General features: G+C 55.1%; 2 protein-coding genes across 2 annotated transcripts; one reads left to right on the top strand and one right to left on the bottom strand.

Moving 5' to 3' along the window:
- Positions 1-201: 201 nt before the first annotated feature.
- AIF1 (allograft inflammatory factor 1) lies at positions 202-3,481 on the bottom strand. The gene is made up of 6 exons (XM_019487063.2): positions 3,400-3,481; positions 2,449-2,510; positions 2,146-2,212; positions 1,521-1,562; positions 737-899; positions 202-466 (listed from the first exon to the last, which is right to left on the bottom strand). Exons 1-6 carry the CDS (start codon positions 3,422-3,424, stop codon positions 379-381), a joined length of 447 nt encoding a protein of 148 aa, XP_019342608.2. The 5' UTR covers positions 3,425-3,481; the 3' UTR covers positions 202-378.
- Positions 3,480-13,808, top strand: LOC102570453 (natural cytotoxicity triggering receptor 3). Its single transcript, XM_014595701.3, has 5 exons — positions 3,480-4,262; positions 7,997-8,341; positions 8,767-8,892; positions 11,151-11,191; positions 11,519-13,808. Exons 1-5 carry the CDS (start codon positions 4,139-4,141, stop codon positions 11,672-11,674), a joined length of 792 nt encoding a protein of 263 aa, XP_014451187.1. The 5' UTR covers positions 3,480-4,138; the 3' UTR covers positions 11,675-13,808.
- The last annotated feature ends 2,379 nt before the right edge of the window (positions 13,809-16,187 follow it).

Here is a 16,187-nt window from a genome sequence, read left to right as displayed (position 1 = left end):
CATGGGAGGATTGGACTGTCCCAACTGTAGCTCCCCTCCAGCCCTCAATGAACTATTCCACCTCAGAACCCCACCCCCCCAGGCCAAGGCCCCACTTCTCAGCCAATCAGAGCCTTGCGAGCCCATGGGAGGCCCTGTTTGGCTAGGAGCAGGTCCATGATCTAGCCTCCCCCCCCCAGACAACACCACCCAACAGCAGCGTCCTTAAATGGCCTTTATTAACATGGCTGAGCACATGAGGTCACCACGTAACCTCTGACCTTTCACCCCTCCAACCTCCTTCACCAAGGAGGTGGAACCTCCTCCCCCTGCCCCCCCTCCCAGCATCCTTTGCAGGATCAGCGCCACTTCGTGTCCTCCCGCAGGTTGGGAGCAAGGCTAGGGGAGCTCGGTGATGTCCCTCTTGCGGGGGGGCCCGGGTGCGGAGGGCTCCTGCTCCTTGGCCTTGCTCTCGAACAGGAGAATCCTGTGGAGAGAGCAGGTGAGGAGTGAGGGGCCCTGGCAGGGCTGTGGGCTGGGAGGGAGGGGCACCGCCAGGGCTGGGGGGGCAGGGGCTGCGGGTTGGGAGTGAGGGGCACTGGCTGGGGTGGAGGGGCAGGGGCTGTGGGCCAGGAGAGAGGGACACTGGCAGGGCTGGGGTGGGGAAGGTTTTAGGCTGGGAGTGAGGGGCACCAGGGAGTCAGGGGCACTGGGGGGCGGGCAGGGGCACGAGAGGCTGGAGGGGGTGGGCACGCACAGGTCGCGGATGTCGGACTGTGGGCCCAGCAGCAGCCGCACGAAGCTGCGGTAGCTGATGGTGTCGCTGGTGCCTCCCGTGGCCTTGTGCAGGAGTCGCTTCAGCTCCAGGTGGGTCTTGGCCACCCCGAGCTTCTCCAGCATCTGTTTGAGTGACATCAGGTCTGTAGGGGTCAAGGGTCAGAGGTCAGATGCCAAGGGGTGGATGGCCAAGGTTCCAGGGGTCAGGGTACAAAGTTGCAGGGGTTGGTGGTCAAAAGATCAAGGACCCATGGGGGGTGAGGGGTCAAGGTTCAGATGTCAGGGGTTGTGTGTCAAGGATCAGGCAGTCAGGGATTAAAGATCAGAGGCTAGGGGTGACAAGGGCTGGGATTACAGGTGGGGGCCTCAGGCATCCCAGCTCAGGGGTCGAGGGTCAGCGGGTCAGGCATCAAAGTACGGGGGTCAGGGATTTGGAATCCAGGTTTGGGTCAGGGGTGGTGAATTGGGTATCAAAGGTCAGAGGTCAAAGGTCAGGGGTAGCAAATTGAAGGTCAGGGATCAAGGGTCCAAGTGGGGGTGGCACACTGGGCAGCGTGTCAAGAGTCAGGCTTGAAGACGGCCAGGCATCTAAAGTCAGGGGTTGGAGGCCAGGTGCACAGAGACATGCCCTGACAGACAGATGGACACCAATGCCCCCACATACAACAAGTGGGGGGTAGGGGGTGGACAGGGAGATGGACAATCCACCGCCCCCCGCCCCAGCAAAGGGGATGTATGGCCAGACGGGCGCGGGGGGGCCTCACCGATTTCCCCATCTGAGTTGAGGTCGAACTCCATGTACTTCTCTGTCGGGGCGGGACGGTCTGTCAGACAGACGGATGGGCCAGACACAGCCCGCCCCATGCCTCAAGGCCCTCCCTCCATGTTCCAGGCCCCACCCCAGCCCCTCCCCTTGACCCCCCAGCTCGGCCCTGCCCTCTAGACCCCTCCTTCCGCCCCACCAACAGTCTAGGCCCTGCCCCAGAGCCCTGCCCACTTCAAAGAGGCCCACCCCCATAGTCCAGGCCCCACCTCCAGCCTTCCTGGCCCCTAGACCCCAACCTATGGTCCACGCCGTGGGCTCAGCCCCTCCTCCTGCCCCTGAGAGCCCTGCCCGCTGCTGGAAAGCCCAACCCCACCCTTTAGACTCAACCCTGTGGCCAAGGTCCCCCCCCCCAGCCACTTCTTTGCCCACCCAGAGCCCCGCCCAATGCCTGGAGCCTCGCCCTCATGGGCCACAGCATGGCCCCCCCCGTCCCTGCCCCCTCCCTCAGCCCCCCCCCACAGTCCAGGCCCCGCCTCCAGCCCCCTCTCCTGTCTCCCAGAGCCCCACCTGACCTCCTAGAGCCCTGCCCCCAGCTCCCCAGGCCCCGCCCTCCCCAGCCTTACTCTTGAAGGTCTCCAGCTGGCTTGGCAGCCCCTCGTCCTGGCCATATTTGGGGTGATCAAGGAACTCCTGGGGGGGTGGGAGGGGCCTGGTGAGGGGGGCAGGGCTAGAAGGGGAGCCGGCCACACCCCCATGGGGTCGTGGGGAGCGGTGGGTGACATCACTCAGAGCACAACCACTGTTGGGGTCACTGTGTGCCACGTGGTGACCCTCCCAAGGAACCCAGGTATCCGGGCTCCCAGCCCCCCCGGTCCCATCCCCCTGCCCCTCCCCACCCAGGGGACCCAGGTGCCCCCTTGCAATACCTGGTTGATGGAATCCAGCTGCGCTTCCTGCTGGGCCTTCCGGGCCCCAAAGTCCTTGCCCCCTGGGGGGGCAGGGGGAGCAAAGGGTTAACGGTGCCCATCATTCCCAACCCACAGCCCCCTGCCCTCCCCAGCCTTGCTGGTGCCCCTCACTCCTGACCTGAAGCCCCTGTCTTCTCTGCCCCCCTCCCGGTGCCCCTCACTCTCAACCTGCAGCCCCCTGCTCTCCCCAGTCCTGCTGGTGCCCCTCGCACCTGACCTGCAGTCTCCCTTCTACCCATGATGCCCCTCACTCCCGACCCACAGTGCCTCCTCCACGCCCCAGTTTCGTTCTGGCATGTTCCTTTCCTGGGAAGAGGAACCATCCCTTCCCCCCTCTCCGGCTGAGCTGTGGAAAAGGGACCCAGGCGTCGGGGCTGTTGTGGGACAGGGGGGAGGGGGAACCCTGGTGTCCTGAGAGCTGGGGGGAGGAAAGGGGCGATGCTCTAGAACCCTGGAAAGAACCTAAGTGCCCAGGACCTGGTGGGGGCGGGGAGAGACTCGGCTCCTGGAAAGACCCCGGCGTCCGGCCTGTTGGTGGCGGGTTCTAGAGCCCAGGAGTCCTGGTGACTGGGGGCGGGTCTCGAATCCAGGATAGAACCCTGGCTATTGTGGGAGGGGCTCTGGCACCCTAGAAACAACCCAGGCATCCAGGATGTGGTGAGGAGGGGTCAGAGCCTGGAGACCTGGAAAGAACCCAGGTGTCAGGGCTGCCGGGGCAGAGCTCTAGAACCCCAGAAAGACCCTGGGCATCCGAGCTGGGGGGAGACCAGGACCCTGGAGAGAACCCAGGTGTCCGGGAGAGGCTGAGATGCTGAAGGGCAGGAACGTGGGCATCCAGGAGGGAGTCTAGCACAGGGGTGGGAGGTGGGGTGGCCTGGGGAACCCAGGTGTCTGGGGAGGGGTGGTCACCTTGATAGTTTGGCTTGCAGCTCATGCCTTCGGGTGGCGTGGAACCCAGGCGTCCGGGAGGCTGCTGGTGGCCGCCCACCCCAGCCACTTCCCCCTTCCGGGGCCCAGCACTTCCTCTGCAGAGCCTTGGCTGGGTGGGTCTTAGCCTCAGCTCTAGCCCCAGATGCTAATGCTGTTCTATGTGGTCAGGTCCCACCCCAGACTCAGCTGCATCTTGGCCCGCAGCTAGGCTGGGAGGAGCTGTGGATGGGAGCAGGGGGAGCCTTAGCCCTGCTAGCTTGGACATCTGGGTTCTGTGACCAGCAGCTTTCGAGAGCCCAGCCAAGAATGGAGCTACTACCTTTCTCTCACCCTCCAGCCTGCCTCCCCCCCAGAAAATCCCACTGTCCAGGCTCCCAGGCCCCCTGATCTAACCATCAGGCACCACTCTCCTCCCAGGGCAAGGAAAAAACCCAAATGTCTGAGCTGCAGTGGTGGGGCAGGGGGCTGCGAGTTGAGAACGAAGGGCGCTGGCAGGGTTGGGGAAGCAGGGGCTGCAGGTCAGGAATGAGGGGCACTGGCAGGGCTAGAGGTGGTAGGGGGCTGTGGGTTGGGATTGAGGGGTGCTGGCAGCCTGGGGGGGGCAGGGCCAGGCAACCAGGTGGCTGTGGCCGGATGCTGGGGGTGGGGGGGAGTTGTTTTCCGGTCTCAGGCCTCGCTGATCTCCCCCCTGTGCCTTCCTGCCTGCCCTCCACTTTCCATGACCTCACGTCCTGTCCCTCCTGGTCCCTGGAGTCCACCTGGCCCCCCACAGCCACTGGTCCCCAACCTTTGTCGCACCATGGCTGGACTGCTCCTCTGCTGTCTCCTAGCTGCCAGCTCCGGTGAGTTGGGGGCAATGGCAAGGGGCTGCTGGTTGGAAGTGAGGGGCACTGGAAGGAGGCTGCAGGGCAGAAGTGAGGGGCACCACCAAAGCCAGGAGAGTGCAGGGGGGCTGCTGGTTGGGAGTGAGGAGCACCAGCAGGGCTGGAAGGGCGGGGGGCTGCAGGTCAGGAGCAGGTCCCCACCATTCCCTTTCCACCCCATCACCCCAAGATCCCCCCTAACCAGATCCATTGGCTTCTGAGGCCTAGAACGCCCTCAGTCAGCCCCATGACTCTCAACCGGGCATTACTGAGACACGCTGATAGCCCTCGAGACCATATACAGGCTGTCACAACTTACAAAGATCCATGAGATCCACTGGCTTCCTTAGAGAAAACCAGAGATTTCTAAGAGGAATCCAGTCAAACCCATCCTTCTCCCTCAGGCTGGAGACTTTCTGAGGTTTGGATTTGGTGTCTCCAGGGGCAGATGTAGGATTTTGAAAAGTGGGGTGGGGAAAATGGGCATCCTCACACAGAGCGCAACACCCATTCTCCTCCAGGCAGAGAGACACTAGAAGCTTCGTTCTTAGGCGAGGAGGCTTGTGCTACAGCCTTGTTTGAGATCAGAGCAAAACAAAAGATACCTGTTGGAATCTAGCTTGTTTGCTAGATTATGGAGAGAGTTTAAAAGAACACAACAAACTAGGCAAAAAATAGTCAAAATTAAATCATAGCATCCTAGAGAAATGGGGCTGGAAGGGATCTCGAGGAAGGGGTCACAGAGTCATAGTCCTAGAGAAATTAGGATGGAAAGCACCTCCGGAGGTCATGGAGTCATAGTCTGAGAGAAGTGGGACTGGAAGGGGCCTCCAGGGGTCATAGAGTCATTGACCATGATTCCTGCTCCACCCACAGTTGAAAGCCAACTGCTTGGCAGTGGCAGGGGCATTTCTATGCAAGCAGCAGTGTGGGAGTCCAGTGATTTCATGGCTCCTCAGTTTCCCAGCTTCCTGCTAATCTCTTCATTCCTTGAATGTTAATCACCCTCTCTTCTTGCGCTCTTGATCTTCCACTAATCCAGCCAGCCTGTCTTCTGCCAGGATGCTCCTTGCCATGTTGCTTCCATTTCACAGCCCTGAAGACTCTCTCTTTTACCTCTAACTAGAGACATTTACTCAGGGGTGGAAATAAATCCAGTGAATGTTAGCTCAGGGGTGAAAATCCCTTTCCATGAAGCTCGGGGCTGGAGGGGGTGGAGGGAAGAAGGGGCGCTACCCAGACATTCTGGAAGCTGGATTTTGCATTGAATCTGAAAGAGAGATGCCCATCAAACTCAAATGAGTCCAGGGCGAATTACACTAGTTCCTTGGATGGGGAGGGAGCGGGGCGTTGCAGGGTCAGACCTGAAGTGGGTGGGGGAAGGTGGGGAAGGGGGTTGGACTCGAAGTTGGGGGGAGAGGGGGAGTGGGCTTGAACCCAAAGTGGGGGGGGGGCGGGGGGAGCATGTTTGGACCCAAAGCAGCAGGGAGGGGGGGAATGGGGTCAGACCCAAAGCGGGGACAGGGGTGGAGCAGGGTTGGACCTGAAGCGGGGGGGGGGGCATGGGGGGGGCAGGAAGGAGTGTGTTTGGACCTGAAGCAACAGGGTGGAGTGAGTGGGGTGCAGGGCCAAAAGTGAGGCTCCGCTCCTGCTGTCGCCCCCCAATCATTCTTGACAGGCAGTTTGCTAGTGTATGTACACACACACACACACACACACACACACACACACACACACACTGATTCACTATAGCTTATATATTGTATATCATATATATGCTATAGTGCATGGGTTTGATAGAGCTTACATACATATACATACATACATACGTGTATATATGTAAGCTATAGCAAACCCATGCACTATGGCATATATATGATATACAGTATATAAGCCCTAGCAAATCAATGCTCTACAGCTATATATGTAGCTATGTATGTGTGTGTGTGCATGTGTATATATGATATAGCACTATACATGACATATACATAATGTAAGAGGGTAATAATGTGCTATATGACATAGTGCTATCTGACATATATAAAAAATCAGCACTCAGATGGCACTATTTTGTTTTCGGAGGGAAGTGCTGACGGCTTTGAGCAAAAAAACCCTTATGACTGCAGAAATCCTGTCCCCCACCCCCACCGAGAGCTACCAAGACAGAGAGAAGGGAAGGAAGAAAGCTTTTAGTTTTCTTCTTAGAGTTGTATTGTAGAGATGTGTTATGGATGAAAGGGAAAGAGGAGGGGAAAAAGGGAAGCATGACTCATCAGAAAAAGAGGGAGAGAGAGAGAAAGAAAAGAAGAAAGAAAAATGACCTCCCAAATCTCCAGCAAAGAGAAGAAAGGAAGAAAAGGGAAAAAAATAAAAGGAGACAAGGATGGAAGGGAAGGGAAAGGAAAGAAAAGAAAAGAAAGGAAGGAAGGATAGAAAACTATCTCATTTTGGGCCCCCACTACAAATTGGAGAGAGTCCAATGGAGGGCAATGAAGATGGTTTGGAGGCTGGGACACATGGCTTGTGCGAAAAGGCTGAGGGAACTGGGTTTATTATTGAGTTTGGAGAAGAAAAGATGAGATAGTTGGGGCTGATCTAGTTGGGGCTAATCTTACTTTAAGTGAGGGCTGGACTAGATGTGGCTTCCTGAGGTCCCTTCCAATCCCTGTTGTCTATGGTTGTTGTTGTCTGGGAGGGGATTTCATAGCAGCCTTCAACTCCCTGCAGGGGGGCTGTAAAGAGGATGGAGCTGGACTGCTCTCAGTGGGGGCAGATGACAGAACATGGAGCAATGGGCTCAAGTTGCAGCAAGAGAAGTTAGCCTTAGGTATTAGCATTGGCAACATGTAGGGGGTGCATGCGGGTGCACGTGCACCCCCTGATATTGGCTGTGCACCCCCTGGAAGTGCCAGCCTCAAACCAGAAGTGCACTTCTGGTTTTGCCACCAGCTCGGTGATCGGTCATTGAGGGCTCCCCCCATCCCCCGTTGGCAATCTGGTGCCCCCCACCCCGACTCAGGAGGCACCAGTCGCCCATGGGTATTAGGAACAACTTTCTTATGAGGAGTGTAGTAAAGCACTGGAACAGGCTGTCCAGGGAGGTGGCTGAACCACCATCCTTGGAGGTTTTGAAGACCCCAGTAGACAAAGCCTTGGCTGGGATGATGCAGTTGGGACTGGCCCTGCTTTGACGAAGGGGTTGGACTAGATGTGACCCCCGAGGTCCTGTCCAACCCTCATTGTCTGTGATTCTAGGAAAAGAAGAAACGAAAATCCCTTGCCAGCAAATCAACCCCGATTCCCATTTAAAATCCTCCATCCGTTTTGGATGTTGGCAGCTATTTGCCAGCCACCAGCTTTCATGGCTGGAAGCTGAACATTTCTTCAACCTTAGGTTTTGGTAAATCACCCTGAAAATCCTGTACAAAACTATCCCTCCCCCTGCAAAAGATGACAAACCACCCAAAAAGTCCCCTGCCCCAAGAACAAACAAAAGATACAGGAAAGAAGAAAAATGAAAGGAAGAACAAGAGACAGAAAGAGACAGACAGAGAGAGACAAGAGGCAAAGTGAAGGGATGAAGCAGATATGAAGCAGGAAGGGCTGGAAGCCCAGACGCATGGGTTCTCTCTCTGCTCAGGGAGGGGGGTGGGGTCTGGGATGGGAGTGGGGTCTGTCCATCCGTCCTTCTGACCTACCTATTCTTCCCACAGGGTCCTGGTCCCAGGAGCTCAGGGTGTCTCAGCCTGGCTGGGCCCAGGGCCTGGAGGGTGGCTCTGTCACCCTGCCCTGCTCCTACAAGACCTCTGTGCAGGGTCCCCAAGTGGGCAGCTACCGCTGGGAGAAGGAGCCAGGGCTGAAGGTGGCCCCGGGGGTCCTGCCCTTTCAGGGGCGTCTGGGAATGCCCGAGGCCAGGATCTTCCTTGAGGAGGGCCGGGCAGACCTGGAGATCCATGACCTGCGGCACTATGATGCTGGCACCTACCACTGCCTGGTGACCCTGCACGGAGCACCTGAGGTGGCCGGCAATGGCACCCGGCTGCACGTGGACAGGCCTGGTGAGTCATCCAAATGCCTAGGGTCTACCCCCATTGGGGGAGGGGAGGGTTTGGGGCAGCAGCTCAGAGTCCAGACACCTGGGTTCTCCTCCTTTATCAGGAAGGTGAGTGGGGGCTAGTGGGTTAGAGCAAGGAGGGTTGGGGGCTCGGCTGCCTGGGTTCTGTCCCAGTGATTGGTTTGAGGGGCAATGGGGAGGATGGGAGCCCAGATGCCTGGGTTGTCTGGGAGTGGGAAGGGGAGAGGGGTCTAGTGGGTTAGAGTGGGGTGGGGGGTTGGGAGCCTGGACACCTGAGTCATCTTTTCCCCAGTTTAGCCTGGTCTGGGTGTGCAGGTCACCCCTGTAGGGAGGAGTCCTGGGGATGGGACCTGCTGCCCCTTCGCTTCTCCTTCTGGGTGTGTTTCTCACTTCCTCCTTCTCCTTCAGGGACAGGGACCAGCCAAACCATGAACTCATGGCTGTGGGGAGCCATGGGGGCTGGGCTGGGGGCCATGGGGCTGGTGTCAGTCATAGCCGCCATCCTGGTGTGTGTCCTACGCAGGCAGCGACAAGGTGAGGTCACAAGGTTGTCCTGTTCATGACCCCCTGCTTACCCTCTGATCCCCCATCCAATCCTGTGGCCACCCCCCAACCTGTGACCCAAGTGCAGACCTGACCCCTTTTCTGGAGGTGACCCCAACTCCACCAGACCTCATACTTAGAATCCATCCTTGACTATGACCCCCAACCTCACCTCTGACCCCATACCTTGACCCAAGTCTCTACATATGACCCCCCACCCTATCTGTGATTCCAACAGATCCCATGATCCCCAACCATGACCTAACCCCAGTTGCAACCCCACCCTTCCACCAACCCATCAACACCAACCCAACCCATGGGTGCAACTAGGGACCCCCCACCAAACCTTGGCCTCCAGCCAAACCCCAACTTGTGACCTCAGCCCTGACCCCAACACCAACCATGAGCCCAACCCATAACCTCCCATCATGCACCCCACCCACATCTCCAGCCCTACTCATAACCCTCAAGCAAGACACCAAACTGTACTGAGTTCTTTCCCTTTGGACGTCCCCCTTCCACTTGCAATGTCCTGTGTGACCTGATAACACTGATTATAACCTCATATATGATGCATGTGTTACGTCTCTTGCCTTTTAATGCTTGTTTTGAATATTCAATTGCTTCTCCTTCATGCTGCCAAAGTCACATTTTTCAGCATTTCCCCCCCAAAACAGAGTCAATATTATACATTTTGGTCTCAATCTTGGACCAACCTTGAAAGGACCCATTCTCCAAACACCTCTATTTGCTTCAGAGTGTTGAATCCAGGCTCATGATGACTGGTTATTGCCTCCTTATTGGCTGCCAGTGGGTGGTTCTTAATTGGCTGCAAATGATTGATCACCTCCCCACTGGTGATTGGCTGAGGACTGTTGGCTCACCTCAAATTAAGACCTAGAGATTATTGATTGACAGTTATTGATTATCCCCTGTTGGGTGCTTGCCAGTCCATGACAGCTGGCTGCTGATTGGCAAGGTTTTGCTATTGATTGGATATTATTGAACTGGTCACTTTCTAGTTCATGTTTCTCAGCAGCTGATTATTGTCTATTGGTTATACTCTGGAATCATTATGCCTTGTTGGTGGTATACTAATTCCTGATCAGTGACTATTGATTATTGCTGCTTGTTGGCTATTGGCTATTCTCTGTGGAGTGACAAATGATTCTTGTTTAATGATTACCTGTCTGATTCTTGCCTTTTGATGATTGAATATTCATTGGTTATTAATGATTGGTTGTGACTTATTTGGCAACAGTGACTATGGACAGATCATTGATCATTGGCTATTGCTGATTGACCAGGGGTGTTTGAGAATTGATTATTAATGTCAGATAATTGGCTGATGATGGAATATTAAGCTTTAATTGGGTACTGACTGGTGGTTTGTTATTTGAGTGCTATTAGTTATTGCTGCCTGTTTACTGGTTAAGGGAGACTACTGATTATTAGATACTGGAATACTGATTGATAACCCCCTGACGACTGTTTCATAATTTCATAGAGTTGGTAGAGTTTCAGAGACTGGTCATTGAGTAGTTGTTGGGTGCTGGCTATGGGCTCATTATTGCTTATTGGTTAATTGAATGTTGACTATCAGCTCTTGTTGATTGATTACTGGTTATTTACTGGCTATTGATTAAATTTGAATGCTAATGAATGATGATGCATTACTGAGTTACTATTGGCCACGTGGGTAATTGATTATTTGAATACTGAATATTAGCTACTGGTAATTGATTCTTGGTTCTTTGTTGTTCATTTCCCATTTATTGCTTTTTTTGTCCTTTAAATGATAATTGATTACTAGCATTCGATATATTAGCAAGTTAGTGTTGGTTGTTGGCTATGGGCTAAATATCCATTAGTGGTTATTTGGATACTGTTATCTATTGGGAATTGTTTTTTGGTTTATCATTGATTGCTAATTATTGGCTAATTGCATTCTGCTTGAATTGAATTGGCTAATTGATCCACAATGATCCATTCCGGAGCTGTTATGGCTGATGGCTCTGGGATAATTATTGATTATTTCAGTTAACTCCTGCTTCATTTTTGGTTATTGAATAGCTCTTTTATTACTGGCTAACAATGAATGATTACTGACAACTGACTGACAGTTGAATCATGGCTATTGGTTATGGCTAATCAATCATTACCTGTAAAAAATTAGTCATTAGACCATACTTGCTAGGGATAAAATAACTAATTCATTGCTAATTATGGTTTTAATCCCTCAACAACAGGCAGGAGAGAGACAGAATCTCGATGGGAGCACCCAAGACAGGTGAGACCCTGAATGTGCCCCAGGAAACAGGAGCACCCTCAGCCCCTCCATCCTGGCACTTGACATGGCAGTCCTGCCCCAGGCAGTGAGGGCAGCCGAGGCTAGGGCCAGAAAGAGAGAACCTGTGTGTGGAGAGTGAAGGGGTGGAGGTGGGGAGAAGTGAGTGTGGGGATGGAGGGAGGAATGGATGAAGAAGCACATTCAGGGCCAGATGGACAGAGCAGCCGGGTAAGGGTGACCCGAGTTGGGGTAACTCGTAGGGGTGTGGGGTTGGGAGGCCCAGGGAATGCTGGGTGCAGGCGGGCTGACAACCCTCTCTGTGCCCAGGACCAGGCTGCTGGGCTGGAGCCAAACTACGTGGAGCTGCGGGTGAAGAAGGGGCATGACCGGGTGCCTCCTCAGGGGAAGCAGCTACCTGTGGTCTACGCAGCTCTTGCTGTGGGGCAGGGAACATCCCCCTGGAGCCATCGGGGGCAGTCATGACTCCCCCCCCATCCAGGTTGTGAACCCAGCATGGGCCAGCAGGGGGCACCTGGGGCACATGCAGAAAACCCAGACGTCCAGGACACAGGTCCATGCTGCGCCCCAACTCACCATCAGGTGGTGCCCTCTTGTCCTGCAGTCACTGCTCCCCCCAGCCTGGCTGGTGTCCCTCACTCCTGACCCCCAGCCTCCTGTCCCCCACCAGCCTGGCCGGTGCCCCTCACTCCTGACCCAGAGTCCCTTGTCCCTGCCTCCGCCTAGCTGGTGCCCCTCACTCCCAACCTGCAGGTCCCGGCTCCCTCCCCTCACAGCCCTCCTGATGCCCCTCACTTCTGACACACAGCCCCTACAGCCTTGCTGGTGCCCCTCACACCCGGCCTGCAGCCCTCTGCCTCTCGCACGCTAGTGAACCCCCACAAAGGCAGGTGCCAGAAATGTGTGCATGTGTTGGGGCCGGGGGTGGGGAGGAGGGAGTTTCCAAGCAGCCCTTGTGTAACTTTCCGTGTACGTGTGTCTTGCTGCTTGTGTGGTTTTCTTAGCCAGGGCATGAGACTTGTTAGAGCCCAGCTAACTAATTTCCTGCCTCCCCACAACCCTGGCCCACCCCAGCCAGGCCTCAGCTCCTCGGCCAGCCTCTCCCCATTCTTTAAAGGCCAATACAATTTCATCTTGCTGCAGCGGAAACCAGATGAGATGCTTGAGGGGAAGAAACCACAGGGGAGAGAACAGGCCCTAGACAAGGGCATGGGGGAGTGAGGGGCACCGGCAGGGCTGGGGAGCAGTGGAGAGAGATTCAGGGCCATGGGGCAGAGAAAAGCAGCTTTTCTTTGGGCTTTTGTGTTCAAAGTGGCCATAGGGGTGACATGGGAGGGGAGAAGCATAAAAGGGGAGACGGGAGTAGGTTGTCTGGTTTTAGCCTTGTGAAACTTAGGAGAACCCGGGTCTAGCCTTTTCTCAATATCTACATCTCCTAGACATGTATCTTGTGTGTTTAAGTCCCATAGAAACACATTCCTCAGCAATATGGCTCCTGGACCTGCGCCGCCCATTGTTACATCCTGTAGACCCATGTTCTGCATCACAACGTCCCCATGACCCACACCCTCCATCTGTACATCCCTTACACCTGCCTGCTCCATTTCTACATCCCCTAGACCCATATCTATCCATTCCTGTGGCCCCTAGACCCATGTCCTACATCTCTACATTCCCTAGACCCATTTGCTCCATCTCTATGTCCCTGGACCTGCTTCTTCCATTGCTACATCTCCTAGACCCCAATCCTCCTTTGCTACATCTCTAGACTCTCATCCTCCAGTTGTACTTCCCCTGTGTTGTCCATTGCTATGTACCCTAGACATACATCCCCTATCACTATATCCCCTAGACCCCCATCCACCAATCGCTATGTCCTCTGGACCCACATTGTCCATTGCTGTATCCTCTGGACTCCAATCCATCCATTGCTATATGCCCTGGACTTGTGTAACCCATTACTACGTTGCCTGGTCCATCTCTATGTCCCCTGGATTTGCATCCACCATAGCTATATCCCTTAGATCTGCATTCTCCATCTCCACATCCTCATATCCATGGTTCCTGGACTTGTTTCATCCATCACTGCAGCCCCTGAACCTGCATCCTCTATCTCTACACCCCCAAGAACCATGTCTTCCATGTCCTCATTCCCTGGACCCGTGTCATCCATCTCCACATCCCTGAGACCTGTGTTGTCCATCACCATGTCCCCTAGACCCACGTTGTCCATACGCCACTCTTCCCAACAAAGGCTTGGGCCAACCTGTAATAAGACAATTGAATAACTTCCAAACCAGAAGAAAGACAAATAGAGCAAAACATCTTATTGGCTCCCTTTTTTTCTTCTATATAATGTATGTTCAGAAATGTAGAAAGAAATTAAAAACATCACATTAAAATCATCATCATATCGTTAAATTAACCCCCCCCCCCTCCTCCCCTGGTATTTGCCAACTTGGATATGAACACTTCATACTAAAAATGAACAAGAAAAGCAACAATAGAACGTAGATCTCTTGCCAGACAAGAACAAGGGGTCACAACATAAAATGAATAGACAAGAAGATTAAAGCTAATAAAAGGACTTTTTTTTTCACCCAGTGGGTCTTTAAAGAGGCGGGGCAGAGGGTGTTCACCAGCAGACAAGATGGTGTAGCAAGATCAGGGTTACTGATTAGCTTACGAGGTCTTTAACCATGAAACAGTCTTTAATAACCAGGGGAAACATCCCACATCAGTCGGCCCTCAAGCACTAACACAAATAGAGTCCATAAAAGGTTAACTGACAGGTCTGAGGCCTCTTTAGCCCCTGAGAAAGTGCCTCCAGGTTGGTTTACCACTGCTCCTTCCTCCTGCAGTGTTTCCTCTCAAGCGAGCTACAACTCAGCTCATGGCGTGGGGCTGCTGCTCTGAGTCTTACAGCCAATGGGTCTCTTCCCAGACACTGAGAGTCCCTGGTCTGGTCTCAGCTACTGGCCAAGCTGCTCTCTCTTACCTTCTCTGTCTGACCCACCTCCCTGGGACCCTTTTAACTTCCTGTGGCCACTAATTATCTCCCTCAGCTGGCCCAGGCATAAAATCACAGACAATGAGCGTGGGAAGGGACCTCAGGAGGTCACATCTAGTCCAACCCCTGCTCCAAGTGGGACCAACCCCAACTAGATGATTCCTGCCAAGGCTTTTTCTAGCCAGGTCTTCAAAACCTCTAGGGATGCAGATTCCACCACCTCTCTGGGTAACCTGTTCCAGTGCTTCACTACCCTCCTAGTGAATTTTTTTTCCTCATATCTAACCTAAATTTCCCTTGCTGCAGCTTGAGCCCATTGCTCCTTGTCCTGTCGTCTGCCACCACTGAGACAAGTCCAGCTCCATTCTCTTTTGAACCCTCTGCAGGGAGTTGAAGGCTGCTATTAAACACCCCCCCAGTCTCTTCTTCTCCAGACTAAATAAGCCCAGTTCCCTCCACCTCTCCTTATAAATCACGTGCCCCAGCTCCCTGGCCTTTTTTGTTACCCTCTTCTGGACAATCTCCAAATTGCCCACCACAGGCAGAGGGAGAAAATATTATTGGGGGAGGGTGGGAGGGCTGAGCACAGGTGTTCTTGTGCGTGTGCAGCCCCCTCCCCAGCAGGTAAGTTTGTTGTGGGGAAATGGTGTGGGGGGGCACATGGGTGACTGGTGCCTCCTGAGTCGGGGTGGGGGGCACTTGCCCCCCCAGTGGCCAGTCAGCGACTTGAGATGGGGGGGGTGTCACCTGCAGCCGATTGCACTTCCGGGCCAGTGCAATTGGCTGTGGGGGAACCCCCCCCCATCAGCGTGATCAGTCATGGGGGGACCATGGGATCACTTCACCTGGCACCCCCATTCCCCAGCTGATGCTTTAAGAGGGGGCACCAGCACTCTTGTCTGCCCCCCCCCACTCATTGCCTAAGTGGGAAATGCTGCTGTCAGGGGGTGCACCAGCACTCTCAGGGGGTGCGGTTGCACCCCCATGAACCCCCTTTGCGTCACCACAGTGGGGAGCATATTGAGGTCCCCATGGTGAGGGAGGGAGTGGGGCAGAGGCAGGGGCAGGTGCTGGGGTGAATGGGGCCCCAGGAGCCAGGGCAGGTTGTGGGATGCTTGGAGCCTGGGCAACTTGTCCAGTGGCATGGGGTGGGGCAGGGGACCTCCTGCTGCTGTGGGCACCCTGGTGGAGGCCTGGGAGGCATGTGCCCCTGGATCTGTGCACGGGGTGGAGGTGGCTGCTGCTGTACGCTGGGCTCTGGCCCTGCTACCGCTGCCTTGGGAGTGGTGTGACACTATGTGCTGGCCATTGCTGGGCAGGCAGGGGACATGGTGTCGTTAGCGCATGGCAGGCACATGGCATTGTGCCACTCCCGTAGCAGCAGCAGCCGGGCACAGAGCCCAGCCCACAGCAGCAACCACCTCCACCCCACACAGATTCAGGAGGCATGTGCTCTCTGAGCCTCTGCTGGGGTATGGGCAGTGGAGGGAGCCCCCCCACTCCAAAACCCCTAGATGAGCCGCACGGGCTCCGAGCATCCCACAACCCACCCCAGCCCCAGTGACCCATTCATCCCAGCCCCTGCCTCTGCCTCTGTCTCACTCTCTCCTTCACTGTGGAGGTCTCGATCTGGCCACCCATGCCCCTTCCACATGACAGACTTACCTGTTGTCGTGGTCAGTGCTCTACATGCCACCGGGCTGCTACAGGCTGTGGCTGTGTGCCTGTGTCTGTGTGTGCCCTCCCTGCCTTGCTGCAGCCACCCAGAGCCCATGCCTGGGCTGCCCTGTGGCCCTCTGCCCTGCCACCGCTGCCCTGTACTAGGGGGGTTAAACCCCATTTGTCCTAGCCTTCCACAGCATATGTTGCCCACATCCTTTCTGGAGTGGGGCCCCAACACTGGACTCCAGATGTGGCCTCACCAATGCTGAATAGAGGGGAAGAATCACTTCGCTTAATCTGCTGGCA

The sequence above is a fragment of the Alligator mississippiensis genome, chromosome 11 (genome assembly GCF_030867095.1).
Source record: "Alligator mississippiensis isolate rAllMis1 chromosome 11, rAllMis1, whole genome shotgun sequence".
Taxonomy (NCBI): domain Eukaryota; kingdom Metazoa; phylum Chordata; order Crocodylia; family Alligatoridae; genus Alligator; species Alligator mississippiensis.
Note: the sequence above shows the minus strand (reverse complement) of the source record. Positions and strands in the feature narration are given on the sequence as shown.